The sequence below is a fragment of the Eublepharis macularius genome, chromosome 8 (assembly GCF_028583425.1).
Source record: "Eublepharis macularius isolate TG4126 chromosome 8, MPM_Emac_v1.0, whole genome shotgun sequence".
NCBI classification, from domain to species: Eukaryota; Metazoa; Chordata; class Lepidosauria; order Squamata; family Eublepharidae; genus Eublepharis; species Eublepharis macularius.
The window spans coordinates 22,816,917-22,842,734 of NC_072797.1; the positions used below are offsets into that span (position 1 = coordinate 22,816,917).

A 25,818-nucleotide genomic window follows, 5' to 3' on the forward strand; every position below is an offset into this window, starting at 1 on the left:
TGTGATATAAGGATTTTTCAGAGGAGTATGAAATACAATACTCCCTTCATAAGAAAGTATCCAAGTTCCCACAGTGAAGATAGCTTCCATCTCTGTAGCAGGACGAGGCAGAGAATGAAATGTGAATATTCCTGTTCCAGAGGGATTCAGGAAATAGAGAGTGGAACTACAAGTGACAAAAGGCACAGATTGGACACTTGTCAGCTTCCCTCAATTTTTGATGGGAAATGTAGGCAGCTTGGCAGAATGTTGGACAAGTGACAGTTGAAAAGTCCATTGGACAGCAGTCAGAGAGCCAAGCTGCAAGACCAGGACACCTACATTTCCCATCTGTGCCTTTTGTCACTTGTAGTTCCGCTCATAGGAACAGGAAGCCTAGAGGGTCATGTGTTCTCTTCTTGTATCTCTGCCAAAAAGGTAGCCAGTGCCATATGATCTAGTAGGATATGGAACTGGAAGTTTTGGATTCATACTCTGAAGGGTGGGCTGGGAAGGGGATGGAATTTTGGGAGGCACTTAGGGCACAGTAGACTGTATCAGGAGGAGAATTTTTTGGCGCTGGCCAGGATGTGGAGGGTCACAGATAGCTCTACTAGTTGCAGTCTTGGCAGCTACAAATGCGAAAGAACTATTAACCTAATGATATTCTAGTTTTAGAATGGTCAAGGGTGATTACCTTTATTGAATGTATATCTTTACAGTGTTGACAAATTAATCGAAGTTGCCCGCCGTCATATTGAAGCATCTACTAGAATCCAGAATGAGCTAGTTCTAGAAGGGACAGAGTTTTACGTAAATGGTGATATCATAGTATTCCCGGATCCTGTTCCTCCACCCCGCCCTCCATCAGTAGAGACGGCAATAAATGGTACTCTAACTATTTCACAGCTTAGCGGCCTTCATAAGCAGTTTCTACAGGTGGCACCTAAAGGTAGGAAGATGCCTTCTTTATACATTTGTGAATGTGAGTTAGTTATCTGCCTAAGGTTTCAAGTTACTAAAATTTCACTGTTAGTGCTGACACTTCCTATAACTGTGCATACCAGTGTCCAAAGATATTTCTCTGTAGTTAAGACTGAAATTGCATGTAAAGAGTAGAAAAACCTGGAATGTCATTGCAAACCCGCCTTTCTACATGGGCACCATGGCTGCATTCACACATTCACACATGGACATTGCACTCTCACAGTGCTATAGTAATGATTTACAGCGGGATTTTCCTCTGTGAACAAGACAATCCAGCTGCTTGAGTGCAACAATAGTATAATACCAGTGATGTATGGATGGAGACATATCCGCTCATAGCAGAAGGGCTGAAAAGTGCTTTAAGCTTCATGTGTGAGTTCGCTTGAAGGGCAGAGTCAAAAGGTATTTGTTTTCTTTTCAGTGTGAAACATTTAGTGGGATTTTAAGACTAGAGGCAGACAATAATTTGGAGGGGGGATTTTCTTCCCAGAGATTTGAAGGTAGTTTCACAGAGGGATAGTCGCCTTGCAGTATGTGTAAGCAGCCTATGTTCAGCTCATGTTAAATGCTTTATTGTAGTTGTTGGGGAAAAACTTGCAAGATGTGATTGACCAAAAGCAACATTGGGGAAAAACTGCATATATCATAGGAAGCAAAATCTCTGTTGAGCCACTTTCAGTTCTTGTAAAAATTGTCTGTCTCTAACCTATTTACATACATCAAACCGTAAATGGTAAATATGACCTACATGTACCTTTCACATATAGTTGTGAGAGAGTTGTGACTGGATGTGGTTTCCTGTTAATTATACCCTCGACAGCAAATATGGGTTTGCTGCCATGCAAAGCATTTGAAAGAACTCTAGGTGCCAAATAATACATTTTCCATTAATTGGACCCTACGTCTTCAAATGTTGTTTGGAACATTTTGTTTTTCTGCAAATCTGTAATATATTGTGTAGCTCGATTAACTTCCTTTAAATTGCATGTGGTTTAATTCAGGAGTCCCAAAGTGTTCTAACATTAGAATTGTCTATATATTTATCTACTAAGTTACTGGCAGTGCAATCCTAAGAAGAGTTACTCAAGTCAAAGCCCATTGATTTCAATGGGCTTAGACTTGAGTAACTCTTCTTAGGGATAGCACTGTAAGTTTATTGTAAGTGGCTACCATGTTGCTAGCATGACACATACAAACAAAGCACACAGAAAGGCAAAGAAATCTTACCAAGGTAATAAACCAAAGTCCTGATTGTATCACTTCTGACTGCAGCTGGGGACTCGCTTGCCTTATCCTGGGTCAGACCGTTGGTCTATTATGTTCTGTAGCTGGTCAAGGTCCCAGGAAGTGGTCTTTCACATGACCGGCTACTTGATCCTTTTGATGGGAGATGCCAGGGACCTTCTGCATGTGAAGCAGAAGCTCTGCCACGGAGCCATGGCCTAAAGTTGCCAGGCTGCAGGCAGCAACCCCCTGGAGAAAGTGGGTGGGGCCTGGTGTGCCAGCATTTTGCCAGCACGTTCACATCACTTCCATTAAAAACTTGTGAGAGAGCTATGAGCATCATTAGATGCTCTAGCATTTACAAAATCTCTATGGTAAAACCATAGGACTTTGGTAAATCCTAGAGTATCTAATGTCATCGCTTCTGTTTTTTACCAGAAATAATTTATCTCTTTGTTTGTTTGTTTGTTATTTTTATTTTATTTTATTTTATCGTATTTATATTCCGCCCTCCCCGCAAGCAGGCTTTTTTGTCATTCTTTTTTTTTTTAATTTTTTTTTATTGGATTAGAAATATTTAATGTCCATTACAATCAATTTCTTTTAAATATTCCAATTCTAACCCCCTCCCTTCCCCCCCCTTTTGATGACTTCCAACAGTTTTCCAACCCCTTGTCTATTTTCCCCTACTCGTTCCAAACTTATTTTACCTATTAAACATATACTTTCACTCTCTTCTAAGCTTATCTATTGTATCACAGTGCTATCTCTGTTTCCCTTCCCATTTGACTTAACAACTAAATAATACATTTCTGGCATATATTCTTCAATAATCATTTTAGTAGCCTATACTCTATCTTACTCATTCTGGTCTCATCTTTATGGGACAAACAATTTGTCCCTTGTTTATACACATTCGGCCTAAGTCAATCAATTTGACCCCTATTCTGTATGTTACTGTATATTTTCCCCTCCTTTCTTATATTCATTCATTTTAATTATATAGATTCTCCGTTATACCATTATCAGCCAGCGATAAAATTAATTAGTTTCTGTCCTTATAGATCTTATAAAAACACCACTATTACTTAATACTATGCATAGTAATCGAATAAAATAATTGCTTAGAAATTTTCAGTTAACTCTCCCCCCCCCCCCCCCGGTATAGTCACTTCTCTCTTCTTTTGTTGTGTCAATAATTTTCAAACTGCCACAGTTCTCCTCCCGGCTTTTTTGTCATTCATAGTCTGCCTTTCTCACTGAAACAGGGCAGATTACATAGAGTGAGATTAGCACAGTCAATATAAAGGACATTTTAATAAACAATATCATAGGACAAATAAGTCAAATTTACAAAGATATAGCATTAGCAAAAATTCAGTTCTGAATGGAAGAAATGCTGAAACAGAGCGTAAGCGTAAGATACATAGAACTACCGAGTAGGGTCATACTAAAAGCAACAGGTAGCACATAGGAGCACATACTTAAAGCAATAGATAGTATGTAAGGCAACATCATGGTGAAGTGTAGGGTCCCTAACTTGTTAGTGAAGCATCTCTTTGAGATCCTCTGCCTACAGTACAGCCCTCCTATCTTCGCAAAAAAACCTTGTGAATAAATAATGTCAGTGTGTCAGTGTGTGCTCTACCCCCCCCCCTTCCTCTAACCCGCGCCTCAGGCACTAGCGGCAGGCAAAGGAGCAAGACACCAGGAGGTCTCTCACTATAGCAGAAGACCTGGTGTCCATACTATGGACCTTCCCTAAGGTCTACCACTTCAATGAGAATTAGGCCATATTCCAAAAGGAATGGCCTGTTCTTCATTATTCCTAGCATTCCAATAGTAAAGCTGGTCGCACTAGTAAGAGCTAGTGAGACCTATTGTAATGTCATAGTGAAGAGTCTGAGCTGGAAAGAAGGAATTCCTTTGCTCAAGCGTCACTCTCTGGGTGACCCAAGTTTTCATCCCTCAGCCTTAGCTCCCATTTATAACATGGAAATAATACAAGTTCACAGGCATATTGCAGAAATGGCTAAGATAATATATGTGAAATAAGTTGAAGACTTGAGCATTATTTTAGATGCTGAGCATTAATGATGATAATGATGATAACAATTGCAACACTGATATCAATGTGGCCTGGATACTATTTAGAGAATTTGCAGACTGCTTCTCCAGAGCCCTGCTCAGGTCAGCTCAATCATAAAAACAACAAACATTTTAAAAATCATCATCAGACATAAAAACAACAACAAAATAGTGCTTCATAATAGCAGTTTCCAGCAGCAATAAAACAGTTCAGCAGAGGACAGGCTGTGAAAAGACCTTAAAAAGATTGGATAATACTTCAAGTAAAAGACTGGGTAAAAAGGAATATTTTGACTTGGCATCTAAAGCACTGTAAGGTTGCAAGCAGGGCCACAGAGAGCAGGTCTTGGGAGAAGGATATTAACTGGTAGGCTGGATAGTATGGGGTCTTTCAAGTACCCTAGCCCCAAATCACTGAGGGCCAGAACCAGGTTAAGAACCAGCTCTTTGAACTGTACTGCTTCCACAAGGATGGAGGAAAACTGCACATTTGAATGTACCTCCATATTAAAAAAAAACATAACTAAGGGTCGATACAGTAGAGATTTAAAAATATGCATGGAGTGGAGATTCTGTATGGGAAAAGGTTACAACTTTTTTATTCAATGAGTAATTAAAAGCTGGAGAGGAGAACTATGAAGGACACCAGAGACTAGACTTGACAACTCTGGGTTGGGAAATTCCGAGAGATTTGCCGGCGGAGCCTAGGGAGAAGTGCAACATCAATGTGAACAAGGAAAAAGAGGGAGATTCACTCACCTTTGCTGGGAAAAGTATGAAAAAGGAAGTCAGAGGAAAGAATGGAAACCACAGAAAGAAAGGTCTGTGCTATACACCAAGTAGAATATTGACTCATAGGAGTAGACTAGTATCTGTTATTTGGGTCAGTCCTCTGTTAGCCGCAAAGATCAGATGACGTACACCAATAAAGACCGCAACATGGAAAGCACCAGATTTGCTTAAGAGGCCCAACAGCCTTATAGCTGATTACTTACTGCAGCAGGAAGGGAAATTGCATTTAAATACAATATTAACTGTCAGAATAAACATTTGTCTTGGAATACTTCCATTACCTAAAAAAAAGATAACGGCACCAAATAATCCCCTTGCCACAATATTGCGGGTTTAAACAATGAAAACAATCTCATTTTTGTTTCTGTTGCCTTGTCTTTGACATCCCCCATTGCTCTGACTCTCAACAGGCTGATATTAAAAATACTTTTACTTAGCGTAGAATTCACTTGATTGTGGTGAAAATTACTTGCAAGTAAGTGAGCTTAGCCTCTCAGAACGTATGGCTTCCCAAACCGCATTTCTGATCACCCACAATTGAGGTGAAACTGGTGTCAAGAACCATGAACTCTGAGCCAAGCTACAAGTGACGAATGACACTTGCCTGGCAAGTGAACAGACTCACGTGTTTTCCTCCCTGTTCACTTGCCATTCACTTGCTCTCCACTTGATCAAGCGGAGCGCAAGTGAACAGGGAGGAATACACGTGAGTCTGTTCACTTGCCAGGCAAGTGTCATTCGTCACTTGTAGCTTGGCTCTCTGAAGGTCACCAGAGATTCACACCATAAAAGTTATGAGGTCTGTGAGTTTTACATCATAAGTTACGTAAACTAGTAACGGTTAGAAGCATGAGACTCTCTTAATATTGCAAGCCAAATAATTAAGCTGACATAATGAATTATCATCTATTAGGGCCCCAACTAAATGTGACAATGTCCTTGTGGATGCCATGAGGACACCGCCACCATTTTCAAGTGATTTTAAAGTGCCACGAGTGCTCGAGCCTGATCAGGTCCATGGTGCTGAGCTCTCCTGCCCTGGTGCTTTTTCAAGTGCCTAAATAGGCATGCCTCCCCATGGGGCCCTTCTTCTTGGTGACAAGAATACCCTCGTGTTACTTTGGCCCTTAGACTTTGGATGTATGTTTGTAGTACTTTCTTCCTTATATACTTGTTACAAAGAGGAAATCAGGACTGAAATAAACTAGGCTGCATTTCTTGTTCCTGCTGTATGTGCATGACCCTCAACCTTAGGAGATGGTCTGAGAGCCTTTCAGAAACACATGCATCTCTTCATTCTCCAACTCTTTTTTTCCTTCCTTTGTGATGGAGTAAACTTAGCAAGAATAAATTCAGACCCTTCTCTGTCCTGGAAGCAGGACGGTTCTCTACCAATTGTGTGAAGTGTGTAAAAGCTGCGGGGCCTGGTCACTTGCTTTAGCTGTGGGTTAACCGTAGAGTTTTGGGCGAATCCTGGAGTGTTGCCATAGTGCAATGATGTCACCTCTGGGTTTTTTTTTTGCTAGAAGTGACATTGTGTGTCAGCGCAATGTGAAGAAGATTATCTCTGCCCCCAAACTCTCCCATCTGGTTGTCAGCTATAACTGGCAACACTATTGCGAGCCCAACACTTACTTGTGAACAAATTTCAGGGACTTTTCGTATGCTGCAGTTCTGCAGAAGCACAGAAAGAATGCAGAATTTAGCTGCTTGTGAATCTCAGCTTATGTTCTTCTTTCTCTAGCCCTTATGGGTGCAAAAAGCAATGCTTGAAAAGTGTGTGGGCAATGTCTGCTGAAACCTCAGAAGCCATCAAGGTTGCTGAATAAGATTTGCAGCAGTTGCAACTGGCTGCAGTGCCTTGCATAATCCTTTAAACCCACTCAAGGCTAGCAAAGCCAGCATAAATTATGCAAAATAATACAAGCAGAATAAATTATGCAAATTAATAAATTATGAAACTGTTCTCATGGTGCATAAATTATACAAGATAGAGAAGGCAGCTTTTATTGGCACAGAACTCAAATTGCAGAGTGGGAAAATGTTATCATATATAACAGGAGGGCACCCAGCTTTGAGATATATTTATTTTATAAAATGAATACAAGTTCATATTATTCCTAAGCATATGAGTAACAAAGCTGGGGTGAGGGATCCAAGTGAAATATTGCAAGAATGATAACAAAACTTTTTAATATGAAATTATATTTAAAATATTTATAGCCTTAGCAGTCCTGAAGCAATTTAAAAAGAAGACTGTAACTCCAGGCAAACAATCACAGAGGAATCAAGAGTTTCCAAAAATATGGTTGACAGAGTACCCTTGGCTGAAGCATGATAGTGGAAGAGACACAATGTACTGCGCTCTGTGCCGGAAACATAATGTGGACTTAGGAGAAACCATGCACAACTTTTGTTCTGGGACAGATGATTTCAGACTTGAACTAGTCACTGAGCATGGAAGCAGTGAAGCTCATGCTTGGGCAACTTGTATGGAAGAAGCCAGCTCTTCTGTTCCAGACACAACCATCGCAGAGCAGATATTAAGGAACATGAGTAAAGCAACCTTGGGAAGAATAGAAAACCTCTTCAGAACTTGCCATGCTATTGCCAAAACTGGGCGCCCCTTCACAGACCTAGACTGGATGTGCAAGTTGGATGATATGAAGGGGGTGGATATCGGTTCCATATTTAGAAACGACAAGGCAGCAAGAATCTTCATCCATTTCATTGCTGAAGTGGAAAGAAGGGCCTTGAAGGAGAAATTAGAACAATGCAAGTTCTTCTCCCTCATTAGTGACGGAGTCACAGACCACGCAAGCACAGAAGCTGCCCTCGTTTACGTGCGCTTTGCCTACCAAGGGAAGGTCCATTGCCAGATCGTTGGGGTTCAGTCACTAGACCAATATGAGGCTTCAGCGGTGAAAAATGCCATTCTGCAAACACTGCAGACCAATCTGCAGCTCCACCTGCCAAGCCAAGACTGGGCAAGGAAGCTGGTCGGCTTTGGAAGTGATGGCGCAGACATCATGGTAGGACAAAATAATGGGGTGGCTAAACTTTTGAAAGAAATCCAGCCCTGTGTTCAGAGTGTACATTGTCTTGTTCATCGGCTTGAAATGGCCTACAGGGATACCTTGAAGAGCACTCATCTGTACACTGTTCTCATTGGTCTCTTGCAAAATATGTACTATTTTTATCAAAACTCTCACCTGAATAAAAGCAATCTTAAGCTAACGTACGAAGACCTCAAACTGAGGCCAGCTATTCCTTCTCGAATTGGTGGTTCCCGATGGCTCCTTCGCCTACAGACTGCTCTTCAAATTCTGCTTAAAGGGTACCCTGCAATTATCCTACACTTGAGTAAGGTAAATACTCTTTTAAAACCACAAGGGGAGGGAGAAAAATGAAAAATGAATTGGGGAATGCATTCCATGGGTTATTTATTTTTTTTGCTGAATTCCAGATACAAGAAGAGCCATGTTCCTTCAATCATCAGAAAGCAAAAGACCTCTTAAAGCTCCTTCTGAAAACAGACATTATTAAGTTTTCCCATTTCTTGCTGGATGTGATTAACGTCCTCAACATTCTGTCTCGTGTGGCCCAGGATCAGAACTCTTCCATTGCAGATGTATTTGCCACTATTCAGTCAACACAGGAAACGCTCCAAATGTATCGAGCAAGGTTAAGTGTACAAAACAACTTCTGCAAATTTCCAGTTGTATAAAAATCATAGTCTCATAGCATAATGCTTAAGTGTGATATTTTCCAGGTCTGGACCAAGGGAGCGCCTACTAGAGACCACTGCATACTTTCATGGTCACCAGCTAATAGGTGATGGAGATATAAAGGAAGTCCGAACAGGACTATTAGGCAGTCTTTTGAACCTGCTGCGCGATTGCTTTTGTGATGCTAGTGAAGAAGTTTTGCGAGCAAGCACTATTGGGAGTTTTAAACTGTGGCCTGACAAAATCATACAAGGTACAGGAGACTCAAGGCAGTGGCGATGGGAGAACACATTTGAATGATTTTTTTTCCTTTCTGAATTTTTTAAAATGTAACTTTCGAATTCCTATAGAATTTGGTGAGACTGAAGTGTCTGTCTTGAAAAAGTATTATGAGCCGATATTGGAACGTGCCGGTGTGAAGGTTGATGAAGTTGAGACCGAATGGACTATGCTGAAAGCAGAGCTATATCATAGGTAATAAGCAATTCACATGGACTTACAAAGCTGCCTTATGCTGAGTCAGACCATTGGTCTATCTAGTTAAGTATGGTCTACAGTGACTGGCAGCTGTTATTCAAAGTAGCAGGCAAGGTCTGCACCCTGAGATCCATTATTGTAGGTCTCCGGGATTGAACTGCAGCTGTTCTGCATCCAAGACATGCCTTACCAATGAGCCATGGTATCTCCCACAAGTTTGTTGAAATTTAAATGTATTTTACTGCTAAGCTTGAGACCTGCGAGGAAATCTAATTGATAAACCCAATTGCCTTTTCTAGGTATCAGAACATCCGAAGGCTAACATGGGATTTGGTGAATTCAGATTATTCTCACAAATACCCAAACATCTTGGCACTGGTCGATCTGGTCTTGACCCTGCCCGCAAGTTCCGATGAAGCAGCACGCGGTTTTTGTCAAATGAAGCTTACCATGATGCCGCGGCGTTCGAAGTCGATGCTTGAAAGCATGACTGACCTCATGATTATTCAGTTGAATTCTCCAGATATCAAGAAGTTTGATCCTCAACAGGCTATTCAGTTGTGGAACGTTTCTTGGCAGAGGAACAGAAGAGCGGAGGGTGACCAGTGGATGGCTCATCGGGAAAGATCCGATTGTTCATCTGACTCTGAAAGTTTATTTGGGAGCGATTAGATGTGTAACACTCCCTCCGCTTTGTCCTCATGAACAAATTTCGTAGTGGGCTCGGGACAAAAAAAGATGTTTATTAAACACTAGCTAAATAAATCATGAGGAGCGAATGCCATTTATACTATAGAAACAGAGAGGACATCTTGAGCGTTAAGGCTGTCTTAACTGAGAGTCCTTTCAGATTATAAAAATGGGATACACAAGTTGCTTTATACTGAGTCAGGCCCTTAGTTCTATCAAGGTCGATATTGTCTGCTCTGAACGGCAGCAGCTTTTCAGGCTCTCAGGGCAAGGTCTTTCACATTACCTACTGCCTGAACCTTTAACTGGAGATACTATGGCAGATGCTCTACCCCCAGATGATGTGAAAAATTAAGCCTAGGCCAGGCAAGCCCCTCAAATGACATAAAGATTTTAATTATATGGTGCAAAAATATAGAAGTCTTTCTTATTTGTACAAACATAACATCCTCTTAGTTTTCATTCTCTTAGAAATTTCTTCTAAAAAATAATTTCTGCAGGGGTAAATAAATGCCTTTTGTACAGTCTGGAGTGCTGCTTGCCTCTGCCATTTCAGCATTCAAATTGTTTAGAAGCCTCACGGTATTCATTTCTTCAAATGTGATAGATCGAGTTTGCTTTGGATCAACAGCAGCTATGAAGGTCCTGCCCTCTGTACCTCCAATGATCAAGCTGAGTTTTGTCATCAACTAAATAATAATGAAAAGGACTTTTAAAGGGGATTTTAATGCAACAGAAATTACAGGACTATGAAGAAAGCTACACGGAGAACGAAATATCTTTGTGGTAAAAACAAGTTAAAGATATTATCTCTTCCTTTTGTGCAAAAATACCACCTGCCGGACTGGATAAGATACCTTAAATGCACTGGGATTTAGAAGATATCACAGTATGTGCACAACCTTCTTCAGCTTCTTAATGCTTTAGATTTTGCAGTTGCAACTGTAGAGGTAGAATTCTGCTGGCTTTGAATGCATGTATAGTTAGTCTAACTAACTGGCTGATCAAGTACAGCTTGCTAAAAGTAGCCATGGCATCAAAGGAATCAATGCACCAGCTAGCAGTAGGCAGGAGCCAACCCTCAGTGTTTCTACCCTAGTTCTCTACTAATAATGGGAGCTTTGAAGATGGAGAGGACGGTAGGGGACCCTACTTGCATGGCTGCCCATCTCCCTGTATTTCCTGTCCTCTACACTTCAGAACTGGGAAAATCTATGTAAACACTTGTTTGTGATTAAGCACATCCACATTTTAACTGTAGTGAAGATATTGAAGGAAAATGCTCTTGTGTGTGTGTGTGAGAGAGAGAGACTATCTGTCTTTCCTTGTGGACATTCTTTGAGAAGTGAAAGTTGGATGTTGTTTTGTTGAGCAGTAATGCCATCCAGTTAGTGGCCATGTCTATCTCTAGAGCAGCGCAGACCTAAGCAGAGTTGATTTCATTGAACTCAGAAGGGTATAGCTCTGCCCTTCATCCTATGAGAGTCAATCAACATTCAATTTATTGTATAGATCTGAATCCTTAAAATCATAGAATCACAGAGTTGGGTCTTACAGACCATCTAGTCCAACCCCCTGCCCAATGCAGGAACAGCCTAAACATCCCCGACAAGTATTCGTCCAGCTGCTCCTTGAAGACTGCCCATGAGGGAGAGCCCACCACATCCCTAGACAGCCAATTCCACTGCTGAATTGCTGGGAGCTGATTCACACAGCTAAATTGATCTTTATGTAGATGGACCGAAAGCATCCATGAGGCATTTGGCACACACTGAACTCCCCCACATACATTGCCACTACAAGTCTGTTGAAAAATGGGTTGATCAGCAGCATGATAACTGAGAACTGAACCGTGACTGTGGCCTGCATTGAGGCAATGAAGTAATTGCTTCAGTGAGAGCCAAATGCTGCACAGATTTATTCCAGTGATTCCCCAGCATGGGCACCTGTGTATTCCGAAGGACCCACCAATTTGTTTCAAGGTGTGCATTTGTTCTTTCTCAAATATCTCTTCCTCAAGTACAGGGCCAGTCCTAGTTTTCCTCCAGCATATTGGAGCAGGAGGTGCTTCAGAAGAAGAAGAACTCCAAGAGGCATGACCTTCGGGTCTGCAGGGAGTGCCCATTCAAAAACAGCTGTCCCCATCGTAGGATGATGCTTGGCTGAGAACCTCCCAATATTTCATGATTGCCCCTCAAGATAGCCATTTTGTGATAGGTCTCACTTCTCGTGGCATCCATTTTGTGGTGGCACTCCCTACTATACTTTCTCAAAATTCCAAAACGGCCTATAGGCTCAACATAGGTGAGCACCCCAATAAAGAAATTTGCTTGTGAAAACAAAGCCTTTATATTGGGTTGCCAGTTCCATATTAGAACACTGTAGATTTGAGGCAGAGCCTAGAAAAAGCAGGATTTGGTAAGGAAGCTCAGCAGAGATGTGATGCCATACAATCTGTGCTTCAAATAGGGTTGCCAGGTGCCTGGTTTTCATTCAGACAGTCTAGATTTTTTTTAGGACTGTCTGGGGGAAAATATTTGAAATACCAGACACCTCATCGCTGCTGAGAGAATGAGCGGCCAGCCTAGTGCTGTCACTGCTGGACAGAGAGCGGCCATCCCACCCACCTTCCTGCATGCTGCCACCACTGCTGACACCGAGAGCAGCCAGCCTGCTTGCCACTGCCAAGCAGTGGCTGTCCAGTCTGCCTGCCCCGGAAGTGGGGTGGCGTGATGATGTCACACCAGTAGTGACGTCATCGCGCTAGAGACATATGAAGAACAAATATGAGGTGAGTGCTGTTCCCCCCCCCCTCCCTGGTCCAGTATTTTTCCAGACCCCATATGGCAGGCCTAGCTCCAAAGCAGCCATTTTCTCCAGAGAACTGATCACTGTCACTTGGAGATCAGTTGTAATTCCTGGATGCTGGCAACCCTACTTTTACATTATAAAGAGCATCATTATAGAAAAAGATTGTGCTTCTTCTGTCATATTTGTTCCAGTGTGTATCAGTCTTCTATATTTTATTTGGTATTTGTTCAACAACCGTGCATTCATACTATACACATTACAGTTGCTTATATTGGTCCCAAACCTGCAATCATTTTACCGTATTTACTAATATATATCAGTAAGGCTGCCAGATCCCCGGGGGGGGGGGGGCAGGGGATCCCTCACTCCAGCCTATCCCAGTTGTTGTTATAGTTGTAACTAAAGAACATAAATAAATAGGTGAGGCTTCTCATATTGGTGTCTTACTCCCTCACAGCCACAGAGATACTTGCCATGACATTCATATCAAGACAAGAGTTGATCCGGTGTTTAAAGAGTCCCACTAGGACCAGAGAGGCCTGTTTTTTGAGTGACCTGAAGCCAGTCACTCTTTCTTACCCTCAGCTACCTCATAGTATTGTTGTGAGGAAAAAGTGGCAGGGGGAGCACTAAATAGGGTTGCCAGTCCCCCAGTGGGAGAGGAGGATCTCCCATTCCAAGCTTTTGCCTCCTGCCACCACTCACCTGGCTGGCGGGAGGGGGAAGGCCTGTGGAACAGGCCTGGGAGGCAAAATACCTCACGGACCAGTGCACTGTGGGTGTGCTCCCACCAGCCGTGACAACACTGGCCTCAATAATTGGTGGGAAGTGTGGGAGCATGCTCACCGCGGGGCATGGTGACATCACTTCCAATAGTGACACCATTACACCGGCCAGGAAAATACACATGCTTTGCATGTGGGCGAGAAGCTTCCCCAAGGTAAGTGCCAGGTCGCCCCCTCCCACTGGGAGGCTAAGGGGACCTGGCTATCCTATGTAGCAATCAGTGTAAAACCTAGCCCACTGCAATTTTGCTCCTAATCTCTAGAAAGTTTGCACTATTTATAATAAGTGAAATGGGGAAAGATCTTTCCCAGGAGGGGAGGAGACTCCTAGTAGGCCAGCTATAGTACTTTTTCTAGGCCATGCACAATTTTTGACCCACCAATCCAGGTCTGCCAGCTTCCTGGAATTACATTACAAATACTTTCCCATTAATCGGTATAAATTAATTCCTTAAAGGTTGAACATTTCCCTCCTTTTCCAGCTATGGCTGAATCCACACGTCCGGCATAGCGCTAAACTATTGGAATGCCAGCATCTTCCTGGCACAATTTCTGATGTCATCGCGCCATCACGCCATGAGAGCGGCATCGTGGCACAATGATGTCAGAAATCGCGCCAGGAAGACACTGGCATTCTGACAGTTTAGCGCTATGCTGGAATGTGTGGATTCAACCTATGTTTATGCAAGGTGCTTGGCTTGTGCATCTATCTGTAGTTTCAAAACACTGTGCTGCATGGCAAATTTCCTTTTTTAAAAAAAAACTTAGACATAAAATTAAATTATTTACTTGTAGCTTTGTGATTGCTCACCAAACACAGTGCTCCTCTAAAGATCCACACTACATGCCATGTTTTCAAGTGTCACGATGGGAAAACTTGATAAACGGTTGAGGAACTGGACATGGCCTGAGCAATTCCTAACTCAGCATGCTGAATGCTAGCGTTGCCAAATGCAGACTGGGGAATTTCTGAAGATTTGGGGGCAGGGCCTAGAGAGGGCAGGGAGCTCAGCCAGGATGTGATGCCATAGAGTCCACCCTCCAAAGCTGGCATTTTCTCCAGGGAAAGTGATCTCTATAGAATTGCAGAAGAACACCAGCCTCCACCTGGCTGTTGGAAACATTACTGAATGCAGCCCCTTAGTCACATATTGCAGCCCTTTGAATGCTTAACAGAACTCCTAGTATGGTAACTTGTGTGGAACTGCAGAGGCTTGTTATGGATACCACAGTACATGGTTGCTGGGGCTGCTGTAGTCAGTCTCATGCAGATCTTCCAATCCTTCACAATACATGGTTGGACGAACTGCTCCAAGAATCCTATGTCATGGGGTTATGTCCCCAGCAAAAGATACAGGGAGTAGCTGCACTGAGGTGTGCATGGAGAGCACACCTACATGTTGTATGACCCCACCTACTGCTTATTCTCAGGAGAAGCAGCTGGGGGAAGAGGTTGTTTGCAGCAAAGAAGCAGTGGAACAGGGATAAGATGTCATTTCCCTGCTGTAGCTGCCCCTCCTTCAGCCACTGTCCCCTCCTAAACACATGTACAGATGACCCATCCAGACACTGACTAACAGGGAGAGAACAGTGGGCACATGCGTGCTGGCCCCGACCCCCCACCTCTGTGCAATTGCTGAGTTGTCTGTGCTGTGCAAATGCACAGGGCAAGTGTCTGCACCTATGCTCTCTCCCAATGATAGCAATATTCGGAAGGCAGCAGCACTGACAGGGTTGCCGACCGCCATTTGGGGCCTGGATTTCTCCTGGAATTGCAACTGAACTTCAGACAACAGAGATCAGTTCTCCTGGAGAAAACAGCTGCTTTGGAGGGTCGACTCTTTCACATTATAAGCCACTGAGATCTCTGTCATCTCAAAACCCTGCCCTCCCCAGGCTCCACCTCTCAATCTCCAGGAATTTCCCAACCCGGAGGTGGCTGATCATGGGGAGGGAATGTACATGCAGATCAGGGCCAGCGTCACCATTGAGGCAGGCGCCGGAAGAGGTGCCGGGGGTGGAGGCGTGTGCCACAGAGCTGGTGTGGTTGGCCCACAGCTGCTGCAGCTGGCCAGCCCCGCACCGCCACCGCCACATGCCCCCAGCTGGGTGCAACAGCTGTGGCCCAGGCACGGCAGGCAGCCGGGGCGGCATGCAGAGTGCGGGCAGCCTCCACGCGCCACCCCAGCCACCTGCCGGCCAATGGACCCGGCTTTGCTGCGTGATGATGTCATCATGTGGTGATATCACATAGTCTGGGGGGCGCGTGCGCACTGTGTGCGCGCACACGTGGGGGTGGCCATGGACGCCAGAAACCCTGGCGCCAGCGGTGATGCAGATGCTTGCTGCACATGTTTGCACTGTGCAGATGATTTGGCTATTGTGTAGAAGTGGAGGGCTAGGCCAGAAAGCTTGTGCCCCATGCAGTCAGTCAATGCATGCACAAGGTTTCTGTACAGGGCTATTCTCTGTCTTGATTCCACATGTGCTTTAAAGCTCTGTTTCCATAGAATAAGCAGTTGTTGGGATTTGTTTTCTTGCATGTCTTTGCGGACAACATATTGTAAGGACCCAAGAGTACACACAATCACAGCTGTGCAGTACCATTCTAAAGAGGGTTACGCATTTCTACAACTTCGGTGAGCTTAAAATGGGCTAATTCTGCATAGGAATTGCACTAGTGGTCTTTCCCCATATTTACTTATGAATATCTGTGATGAGTTTGATCGAAAGGAAAAACAAAATGTGATGAAAATAAGGTGGAAAATTACTTTGATACGCCTTGCAAATGTAGCGGATCAAAGCAATTTTCCACCTAGATAAATTTATGAATGCTAAGTTGCTTTCAAAACCAGTTTTTTTTTTAATTACATTATGGATGAGTGATAGATATGCATAGCTACATATAGTGCGTCTGATAGATTTTGAAAACGTACAGCACTGTGAAAATATAAATTGTAGTTCTGATGGAGATATATGAGATGTGCCTGATCTAGGGGGTAAAAATATGATGCCTCTTAAAAGTTTTTATACGCATTCCATAGTGACAGCCCCCTCCCTCCCCATCCTTTGCCTAGGTTTAATAGTGAGCACAGCATTCATGGACATTATTTATGACTTGACCACTTTGAATCTTGGTTTCAACGTACTTCCTGATAGCTGGATGCACCTCTCCACTTATGATGTAAGTAATCACTCTGTGTGTTGTTTCTGTAGCTTTCAACTCAGACCTCTTGCTGTGTCAGTTGGATAAACACCCTTTATGGGGCTGCCTTGGGAGACAAGCTTTAGTGTTACAGAATGTAGCTGCCTGCCTTGTATCTGGGGCACTTAGGGTCATATTCAGCATGAGTTATAGCAGCTATACTGGCTAACAGTCTGCTTCCAGGCAGGGCCAGATCGAGGGGGGGCAGGGGGGGTAGTCTGCCCCCGGCGCCGCCAGGGAGGGGGCGCCGGGAGCAACTGCCAGCTGCCAGAGCACGCAAGCGGCAGCATGGGCAGCCTCGCAGCCCCCCCATACTGCCTTTCGCCTGCCCCGCGGGACAGGGGGCAGCCAGCTTGCCACGCACCCCTTGTCCTGCAGGGCAGGCAAAGGGCAGCGTGGCTGCCCGCACCATTCGCCTGCCCTGCAGGAGAGGGGGCAGCCGGCCGCCCCCTGTCCTGCAGGGCAGGCACATGGCGTGGGCGGCCTCGCAGCCCCCCGCGCTGCCTTTTGCCTGCCCTGCAGGACAGTGGGCGCGCGGCAAGCCGGCCGCCCCCTGTCCTGCGGGGCAGTCAAAAGGCAGCGCGGGGGGCTGCGAGGCCGCCCACACCATTTGCCTGCGGAGAAGCGAATAGTGCGGGCAGCTTCCCAGCCCCACACACTGCCTCTGGCGCCCCGCGTGATGACGTCACCAAATTGACGTCATCACGCCATGCCGGGAGTGCCGGCAACCCTAGATCCAGCCCTGCTTCCAGGTTCAAGGCAAGGTGTTGCTGTTATAAAGCCTTTTGTGGCCGGGGGTTCATATTCCCAGAAGCACCATCTCTCTCTGTATGAACCCACTTGCATCTTAAGATCAAGTCAACACTTTTAATTGGTGTTCCCCTCCTGCTCTCAAGGCAAATCTGCATTGTGAGAAGCAAGGCTTTTTGGTGAATGCACCCCGCCTCATGGAATCAACACGCCTTAGAGATTTCACTTTTAAACAGACTTTTAATCTGTGAAGGGGAGAGAGATGAGCTTCAAGGCAAGAGTTTTTTTTTTGTGTTATTACTGTGTGTTGTAAATACTGATCTGTTTTGCTTGGTTCTAAATTGCTCAGGTTTTATTGGATTGTATCATTTATGTACCCCAAATCTAAGCCTTGTTAAAATATCTGCATGGAGAAGACCTACGAATGCATTCAAACAGAGACGTGGTCTGACTCGCTTTCTGCGGAATTAGCTTCTGTTATGAATTAGACTTCATGTGGTCAGAACTGGAAACATGCTCTATTTTCAGGCTTTTCTTGTAATCAGGGTGTCATGGACTATACTTGAGCCAATTTTCAGCTTTCTGTATGTTGGTGAGTCCCCCTGACCTGGATAGTCCAGGTAAGCCTGATCTCATCAGGTCTCAGAAGCTAAGCAGAAGCGAATCAATTACTTGATGAGTAATTGGATGGGAAACCTCCAACGAACACCAGGGTTGCAGAGGCAAGCAATGGCACGCCACTTCTGTTAGTCTCTTGCCATGAAAACCCCGCCGGGGTCGCCAAAGTCAGCTATGACTTTAGGGCACTGTCCACCACCACATATGTTGGTGAAGTTCGCCACCTCTTTGGTATCAGTGTCCCAAGCATTTCCAAGCATAAAGAATAAGGTGCTTTAAGCGCTATGAAACTCCTGCCTTTAATTATCCACTTCTCTTCTTGCCTCTGTGTAAAACAGTTGTTTGCAATGTTATGTTACAGATACGAAACCTGGCATCAATGCTAACTGTGAAGTTGAACATGGTGGACTGGCGCCGGTTCTTACTAGCTGCTTCCCAGCCTTGGGACGTACCCACTGTGATGGAGTTGCTTGAGACACTGGAAAGATTCCGGGCTGCGGGTGAAGATAGATCAGGCTTTGTTACACAAAAACAGTATCACCAGGTACCAGCTTTTTCTTTTGCTCTTTCTTGCTTTCATTCTTTCTTTCTGCAAAGATTACACATCTTGGTCCATCCATCCCTAAAATGCAAATCACATGTTCATGCAGCCTCAATTAACCTCTGGGCCCTGCAAAGAAGGGAGGAGGAGGTTTAACTCTTCAACCTGAGCTTAGTTTCAGTATTGGAAACTGTCTGCTCAGTTTGGGTAATGGCATTTTAAAGGAGAAAAGACACATCCTTTTACAAAGCATGTGTTCTCTTCTCTAAAATGCTAACAGCAGAGTAGGGGAGCTGGTTTCAAATAATGAACTCCCCCCCCCCCCACCTGTATTCCTGACGCAGTGCCAAGGCAAATTGAGAGCCAAGCTACAAGTGACGCCTGACACAAGTTGGACACTTGTCAGCTTCCCTCAGGTTTTGATGGGAAATGTAGGCGTCCTGGTCTTGCAGCTTGGGTCTCCATTTAACTGAAGTTTACAGAACGGCAGTCTATGGGAGGGAGAACATGCGGTCGGGAGGGGAGTGCAGGCGTTGGGCTCTCGCCGGGCGCCCCTTTCCCCTCCACTGTGTTTGTGGGGGGGGGGCTGTAAACTTCCATTAAATGAAGAGCCAAGCTGTAAGACCGGGATGCCTACATTTCCCATCAAAACTTGAGGGAAGCTGACAAGTGTCCAACCTGTGTCAGGCGTCACTTGTAGCTTGGCTGTCAGACTACATTAGTATGTGAAGACATGCTGAGATCCAAGATCCTCATCTAGTCTGCATTAGCCCTAAGATGCCATGAGTTTGATCCAGAAGAAGGTAGCATTCAATTCCCGCTGAAATCAGTATAAGACAGCCAGACTTTTCTGGTTAACACTCAGTGGCCTAGCACCCAGTGTCCCAATTCTGTATGGGCAAGGGAGAATTTTCCTTTCATGTTGACCAACACACACCCAGCACCCTCATCTCACCCCAGTCCTCTTTTTCAAAGATCCCTGGAATTTAAAAGTGTTTTGTGCTTCCAAGAAGACACAGGATATTAGGGCAAGAATGAAAGCAAAACCCTGGTGCCAGCATATCACATTTCTTCAAAATGGTTATTTTACTGAAGGTTATTTAACTGAAAGTTAAATAGTTTAAAATAATAAATTATCTTTAGCCTTTCCCCCTCTTTTGTTCATTTACCTGCAACTCTTCCGTCCACTTCCTGCAGCAGCTCTGTAGTGGTGGGAGGATTAGGATCTGCCTGGCAACCAGGAGGTGGGTAATGGGGGGGGGGGTCCAAGTACTTACCCTGTGTGCATGTGCACCCTACTGAGGACATCATTTCCAGCATGATGCCATTGCGCCAGGGCCATGCCAGAAATGACATCATTGGTAGGGACCGTGGGCATGTGCACGCCCATTTCACTGTCTGCCTCCTCCCTTGCAAGCACTTCTCTTGGGCCTGCCTCCGCCCACCGATCAGCTGATGATTGGAGGACAAAGGCAGGAATCACCAGGAGTTTGCCCCTGGTAAGCCTAGGAACTATGGCTGTGGGCATCACCAGTTGTTCCAGCAGATCTCTATGCAGTCCTAAAACTGCTTTCCTGGGATTAGTGCCTGTTGAATAGACCTGTGTAGGATTCTGAGTAGACCTGCCTAAGATGGTTCCCACAGTCCTATTTTATCTATCTAGAAAATGTAACCAGTTTGGTGTAGTGGTTAAGAGCGCTGGACTCTAATCTGGAGAGCCGGGTTTGATTCCCCACTCCTCCACTTGAAGTCAGCTGGGTGACCTTGGGCGAGTCACAGTTCTCTGGAGCTCTCTCAGCCCCACCCACCTCACAGGGTGTTCGTTGTGGGGATAATAGTAACATACTTTGTAAACCGCTCTGAGTGGGCATTAAGTTGTCCTGAAGGGCGGTATATAAATCGAATGTTATTATTAATGTTATTATGTTATTATACGGCACATATCCATAGTAGGGTTGCTAGGTCCCCTGCACATGAAAGTGGAGGAGGGGGGGATGGAGGAGGGAAAGATCCAGAGACCTACCTTGTGCATGCAGCATGTGTGCACTCCAGAGCACTTCCACGTTGTGCCAGGAATGACATCATTCCTGGCGCGACATGGAAGTGACAAGTCATGCATGGGGCCGAGTTAATAAAACGCAGCCCCAAATACTAGACGGGGGACCGATTTTTACTAAATCAGGCCCATGCACAACCCATCGCTTCCATGTCACGTCAGGAAACCTAATCCAGAGCCCTTCACATATAATGCTGTTGGGGACCTAGGGGAAGTACTTCGTGTTTTGCATTCTGTTGGGGTGGTGAATTGGGTCTTTGTTAAGATGCAGTACCTTCCCCTCTTAAAGGTAGTCCCTCCCACCACCAGCCTTTAACGTTTCAAATGTTTAGGTACTTTTAATAGCTTAGAGAATCTCATGGGGAGGAATTGGGTCAGTGGAAGGAATAAGATAAAAAGGAAGTCAGAAAATCCTTTGTTGTCTTCTTCCCTGTCCTCACACACAGGCACCAGATACACGTGCACGTGCACGTGCGCACGCACACCCACCCACACACAAAAATACTGCCTGCTGCTCTCCCAGCAATCCATCCTTAATTTCCAGCCCAGGCTATTGGAAGGCTTGTTTATCCATTCACTGGAAACACAAGGCTATGCTCGTGCGCAGCCTTTAGTCCCCCAGTTTTGGAGGAAGCACCTCTTCAGCCCTCTCCCTGGACCCATGTGCATGCCCGGAATGTCCAGTTCCAGGACACCCACTGTACTAGCACTGAAAATGGTAATAGATCAATCCAGTGACCTATAGCCAAGCTGCGGTGGTGAGCACATAATGCTAATAAGGAATATAAAACAACAGAGGTAGCCTCATGGTGGGAGCTGGAGGCAAGAATACGGTTAACAAGAAGGATCTAGGCCAGTGAGCAAGTAGACTGGAGTGTTGGGAGCCAGTTTGGTGTAGTGGTTAAGAGAGTGGGACTCTAATCTGGAGAACAAGGTTTGATTCCCCACTCCTCCACTTATAGCCAGCTGGGTGACCTTCAATCAGTCACAGCTTCTTGGAGCTCTCACAGCCTCACCCACCTCACAGGGTGATTGTCGTGAGGATAATAATAGCACACTTTATAAACTGCTCCAAGTAGGTGTTAAGTTTTCCTGAATGGCGGTGTATAAATCAACTGTTGTTGTTGTTGTTGTTAACCAGAATGAAGTTCACGAAGGGTTGATATGGCAGAAGGAAAGCATGTTCTTTGGGCCTTGCTACCTTTGTGAATAGGATTACCTCCTGGTTCAAGGAGTTGTAGACTTAATGTGTGCAGTATGATGATGCTGATAGGTCCTGGTGCCACCCCTGAAATTGGAATGGTGGCAGTGTTGGGATGCCAAGAGCTGAATCATCAGTGTTTGAAGACCGTCCTGGCACGGAGGGGCTCAGTGAGGAAGCATACCCCCTGATGCTTACTTCTATTTCTGGTGGTTTCTACAGGAGAGGGTCCCCCAGTAGATGTTTCTTGAGATGATGTAGGGAAGAATTCACTATAACTTAGGTCTTTGATGTCCCAAGACTCTCTTGTAGATGCCTATGGGCCCTGAGCTGATACCAGAGTACCCTCAAGATTTATAACTACACTCCGTGAGACTACTAAGGGTCGCCATAAAAGTGACGAATGACACTTGCCTGGCAAGTGAACAGCCTCACATGTATTCCTCCCTGTTCACTTGCCATTCACTTGCTCTCCACTTGATCAAACGGAGCTCAAGTGAATGGCAAGTGAACAGGGAGGAATACACGTGAGTCTGTTCACTTGCCAGGCAAGTGCAATTCGTCACTTGTAGTGCGACCCTAATTGAGCTTTGGAGCAGCTCATCTTTTGCAACCATCAGCTCTGTTCTGCTGTGACTTGCAAAGCTGGCTGTGTAATTCCAGAATCCTACTCCATCAAGCCTGTCTACAAAGTTAAACCATCTGTCAATATCTGCTATGAACAAAAAGAAAATAAACAAACCCCATTAAGGATGGGAAAGGGGGGGGGGAAACCCACAAAGAGATGTAGCTCTCAATATTGCATCCACCTACACAGTGTTGTGGTATTTTGCAGAGCATGGGTAGAGGCTAAACCAACAGCTCCACTCAACACAAGATACGAGATAGAACATTGTTTTGGTTCAGAATCTGATGTGTGCCGTCTGATCTTTGAGCATGCTGGTAAATCTGTGCAGAACAAAAAAAAACCGTTTCTTTAAAAAAATTGAAAGAAGCAAAATCTATCCATAATCTCTCTAGAACAGGGCGCAAACAGGTTAGCCCCTGCATGGATCATGAGATCCATAAAGCTGATCCACCCCAGGCAAAGTAGGTCGTCATTCCATATTCATAAAGCTTCTCAAATATGCTGAAAAAGAACAGCCCCTCTTCCCCCAAACTGTGTGGTGACTAAGCATGTCCAAGGGGCGTGGAATATAGAGAGCAGCTGAGAGTTACTTAAAGGAAAAATGGGGCAGGTCAGCTTGATTAAACCTGTAGGATCTTGGACACTCCTGCAGGGGGAGCTCCAAGGGGTAGGGAGGTTTCAAAAGTGCCCTCCCCAACTCATCCTTGCAAACACTCGTCTTGTTTTGTTTATTCCCAGCTGAAAAAACCCACTGAAGTCAATTTGACTAAAAGCATTTGCATGCTTAGCCAGGTTGTGGGTGAGGTTGTGTTGCTCCCAGATCATGATGACAAACTGAAATATGCTGCAGATATATCCTAAAATGGGTTTTTGCTTTCATGTCGACAACTGTCAATTGCACCATGACTTGATGCAAGAGACATACAATAGCATTTCCTCCGCCGCCCAACAAAAAATGAAGGTGACATGAAAGAAGCATCTTTTCCTGTGGTATAAACATTCATTTCTCTCCTTCCTCTGTCAGCTTGGGTCAAACTCTCATCAAGGCAATTGTGGAATGAATATGCACACCACAAGCAATAATGCTCCTATAGTACTACCTTCAACACCCTGAAAAGGCAGCTGTCTCCTGTAGCATAGCGGCAAAGTTCTAGATGAACAATGAAGTTTCCCTTTAATAGCTAAAATAAATCAAAGTATAGCCTTGTATATTTAAATGTTTGAAAAATCCTTTGGTTGGTTTTTTTAGGTTGCCAAAACCTTTAACGCTAAATGAAGCAGTCTTAACAGCATCCATTTCTAACAATATTTTGCAAAAATTAATGAGGTTCAGGAAAGATTATAGTAAGGTAAAAGTAAAGCAAGCACCGAGTCATTACTGACCCATGGGGGGACATCACATCATGACGTTTTCTTGGCAGACTTTCGTTACGGGGTGGTTTGCCATTGCCTTCCCCAGTCATCTACACTTTACCCCCAGGAAACTGGGTACTCATTTTACCGACCTTGGAAAGATGGAAGGCTGAGTCAACCTTGAACCAGTTACATGAACCCAGCTTCCGCCAGGATCAAACTCAGGTCGCAAGCTGAGCTTGGGCTGCAGGACTGTAGCTTACCACTCTGTGCCACGGGGCTCTTTTAAAGGTTATAGTAAGTAACCAATAACATTTAACTCACAAAGTTGCCCATACTCAGACACCATGCAGAAACTGGAGTTTATTCTTGATGAGTTAGTTTCTTGTTTCTTTCTTCTTCTGTTCTCAAAGGAAAGAGCCACGATAGATAATGCCTGATTTAGGAATTCTTCTATTTAAAACTTCAAGATGTTCTGACATATGTATTTGGGGGTGAGGCTTAATAAACTGGAGTCATTTCTTTCCAGTCAGCCATAGTTCAGGATCCTGGTGACTGGGGAAAAACCAGTTTGCAAAGGTGCACAAATATGGATGTTAGCAAAAACTGGACTGAAGACTGCCTTAACCAGGACTTGTTTCACCATAAATAATTTGTGACTTGCCATGACCTTCATTTTTTTAATGAAAAAGTGTCTTTCACTCTCAGTAAACAAAATGGAACAATTCTAGATGGAAACTCATTTGCATGGATATCCATGAGTAAGTATAGCCATGCCTGGAGATGCAGTTCTCTCATTGTACTAGGAAACAACCTTGCCCTAAATTGGTGTTTAAAATTCCCCTAAGGAAGAACCACAAACTGCCATCAGCAACTTAACAATATTCTTTCAAACATAAATGGAATTTTACATTCATTTTTAATTGCACCTTTCGTCATTGGTTTGGTTTCTTCTCTGGTGTTTGATGTGTCCCCTCTTGCCTTTGGTTGTCGGTACAACTGAAACCAGCCATCACAGCTCTTGTCACATCATCCACAGTTGTTGAATTATTGTTCTCTGCTTTGCTTTCATAAGCAGAATCACTAACTCATACTTTGAAATGCAAATGACTCATACTTTGAAATGCAAGACGTATTCATTTTATGAGTCATTATTATATAGTCGGAAAATTATGTATATGGCAGTTCCGTGAAATTAGTAAAAGACAGTGTAGCCAGGTTAAAAAGTTTCATTCAGAAATAAATTGTGCAGCCTCCTGAAAGAGCTAATGTAAAACTCTGACATAAGATGTGATGGATCCAGTCAGCTTCTTCATGCAGTCTTGATTCAATTCTCTTCCATGCCCCCATTCCACATGGCTTTTGTACATGCAGGTCACATGATCAGGTCACATTGTTGTCCTGGCATAACCTTCTTTGGTGGTCAGATGGGATGCCTTCCTCCTTTTTTTAAAAAATGAGAGTTTTATATTATTCAAGAACAATCCTAAAAACTACAATTACACAAAAAGCTAATAAAAACAACAACAGACAACTAACCAACATACATCACGTACAGAAATAACACCACATACTAATAATACAAAAAAAGGGACTCAAACTATATAGACTAAAAGGGCTTCCAATTTTCTTCCCAACAAATATTGGTATCATCTTCAAATTACACTTACGCTAAGTAATCATTAAAATCTGTATGAATCTGTATATATATAAATCTGTATATATATATGCATTTTTAACTGTGGAAATCTGAACTGTTTTATGATTTTAACTGGTATTAATTATTTAATGTGTTTTAATTGTATATGGTTGTAATCCGCCCTGAGCCTGCTGATGCGGGGATGGCAGAATATAAATCGAATAAAATAAATAAATAAATGAATGAATAAATAAATAAATAAAAGC

At 44.0% G+C, this 25,818-nt stretch overlaps 1 protein-coding gene across 1 annotated transcript in view; it reads left to right on the top strand.

Annotated features, from left to right (window-relative positions):
* LOC129334502 (sperm flagellar protein 2-like) overlaps positions 1–25,818 on the top strand; it is a 71,408-nt gene that overhangs the window by 28,733 nt on the left and 16,857 nt on the right. Inside the window, exons 13-15 of the mRNA XM_054986651.1 lie at positions 702–931; positions 16,639–16,745; positions 18,496–18,678. Coding sequence (XP_054842626.1) covers positions 702–931; positions 16,639–16,745; positions 18,496–18,678 — 520 coding nt within the window. The remainder of the gene's footprint in view (positions 1–701; positions 932–16,638; positions 16,746–18,495; positions 18,679–25,818) is intronic.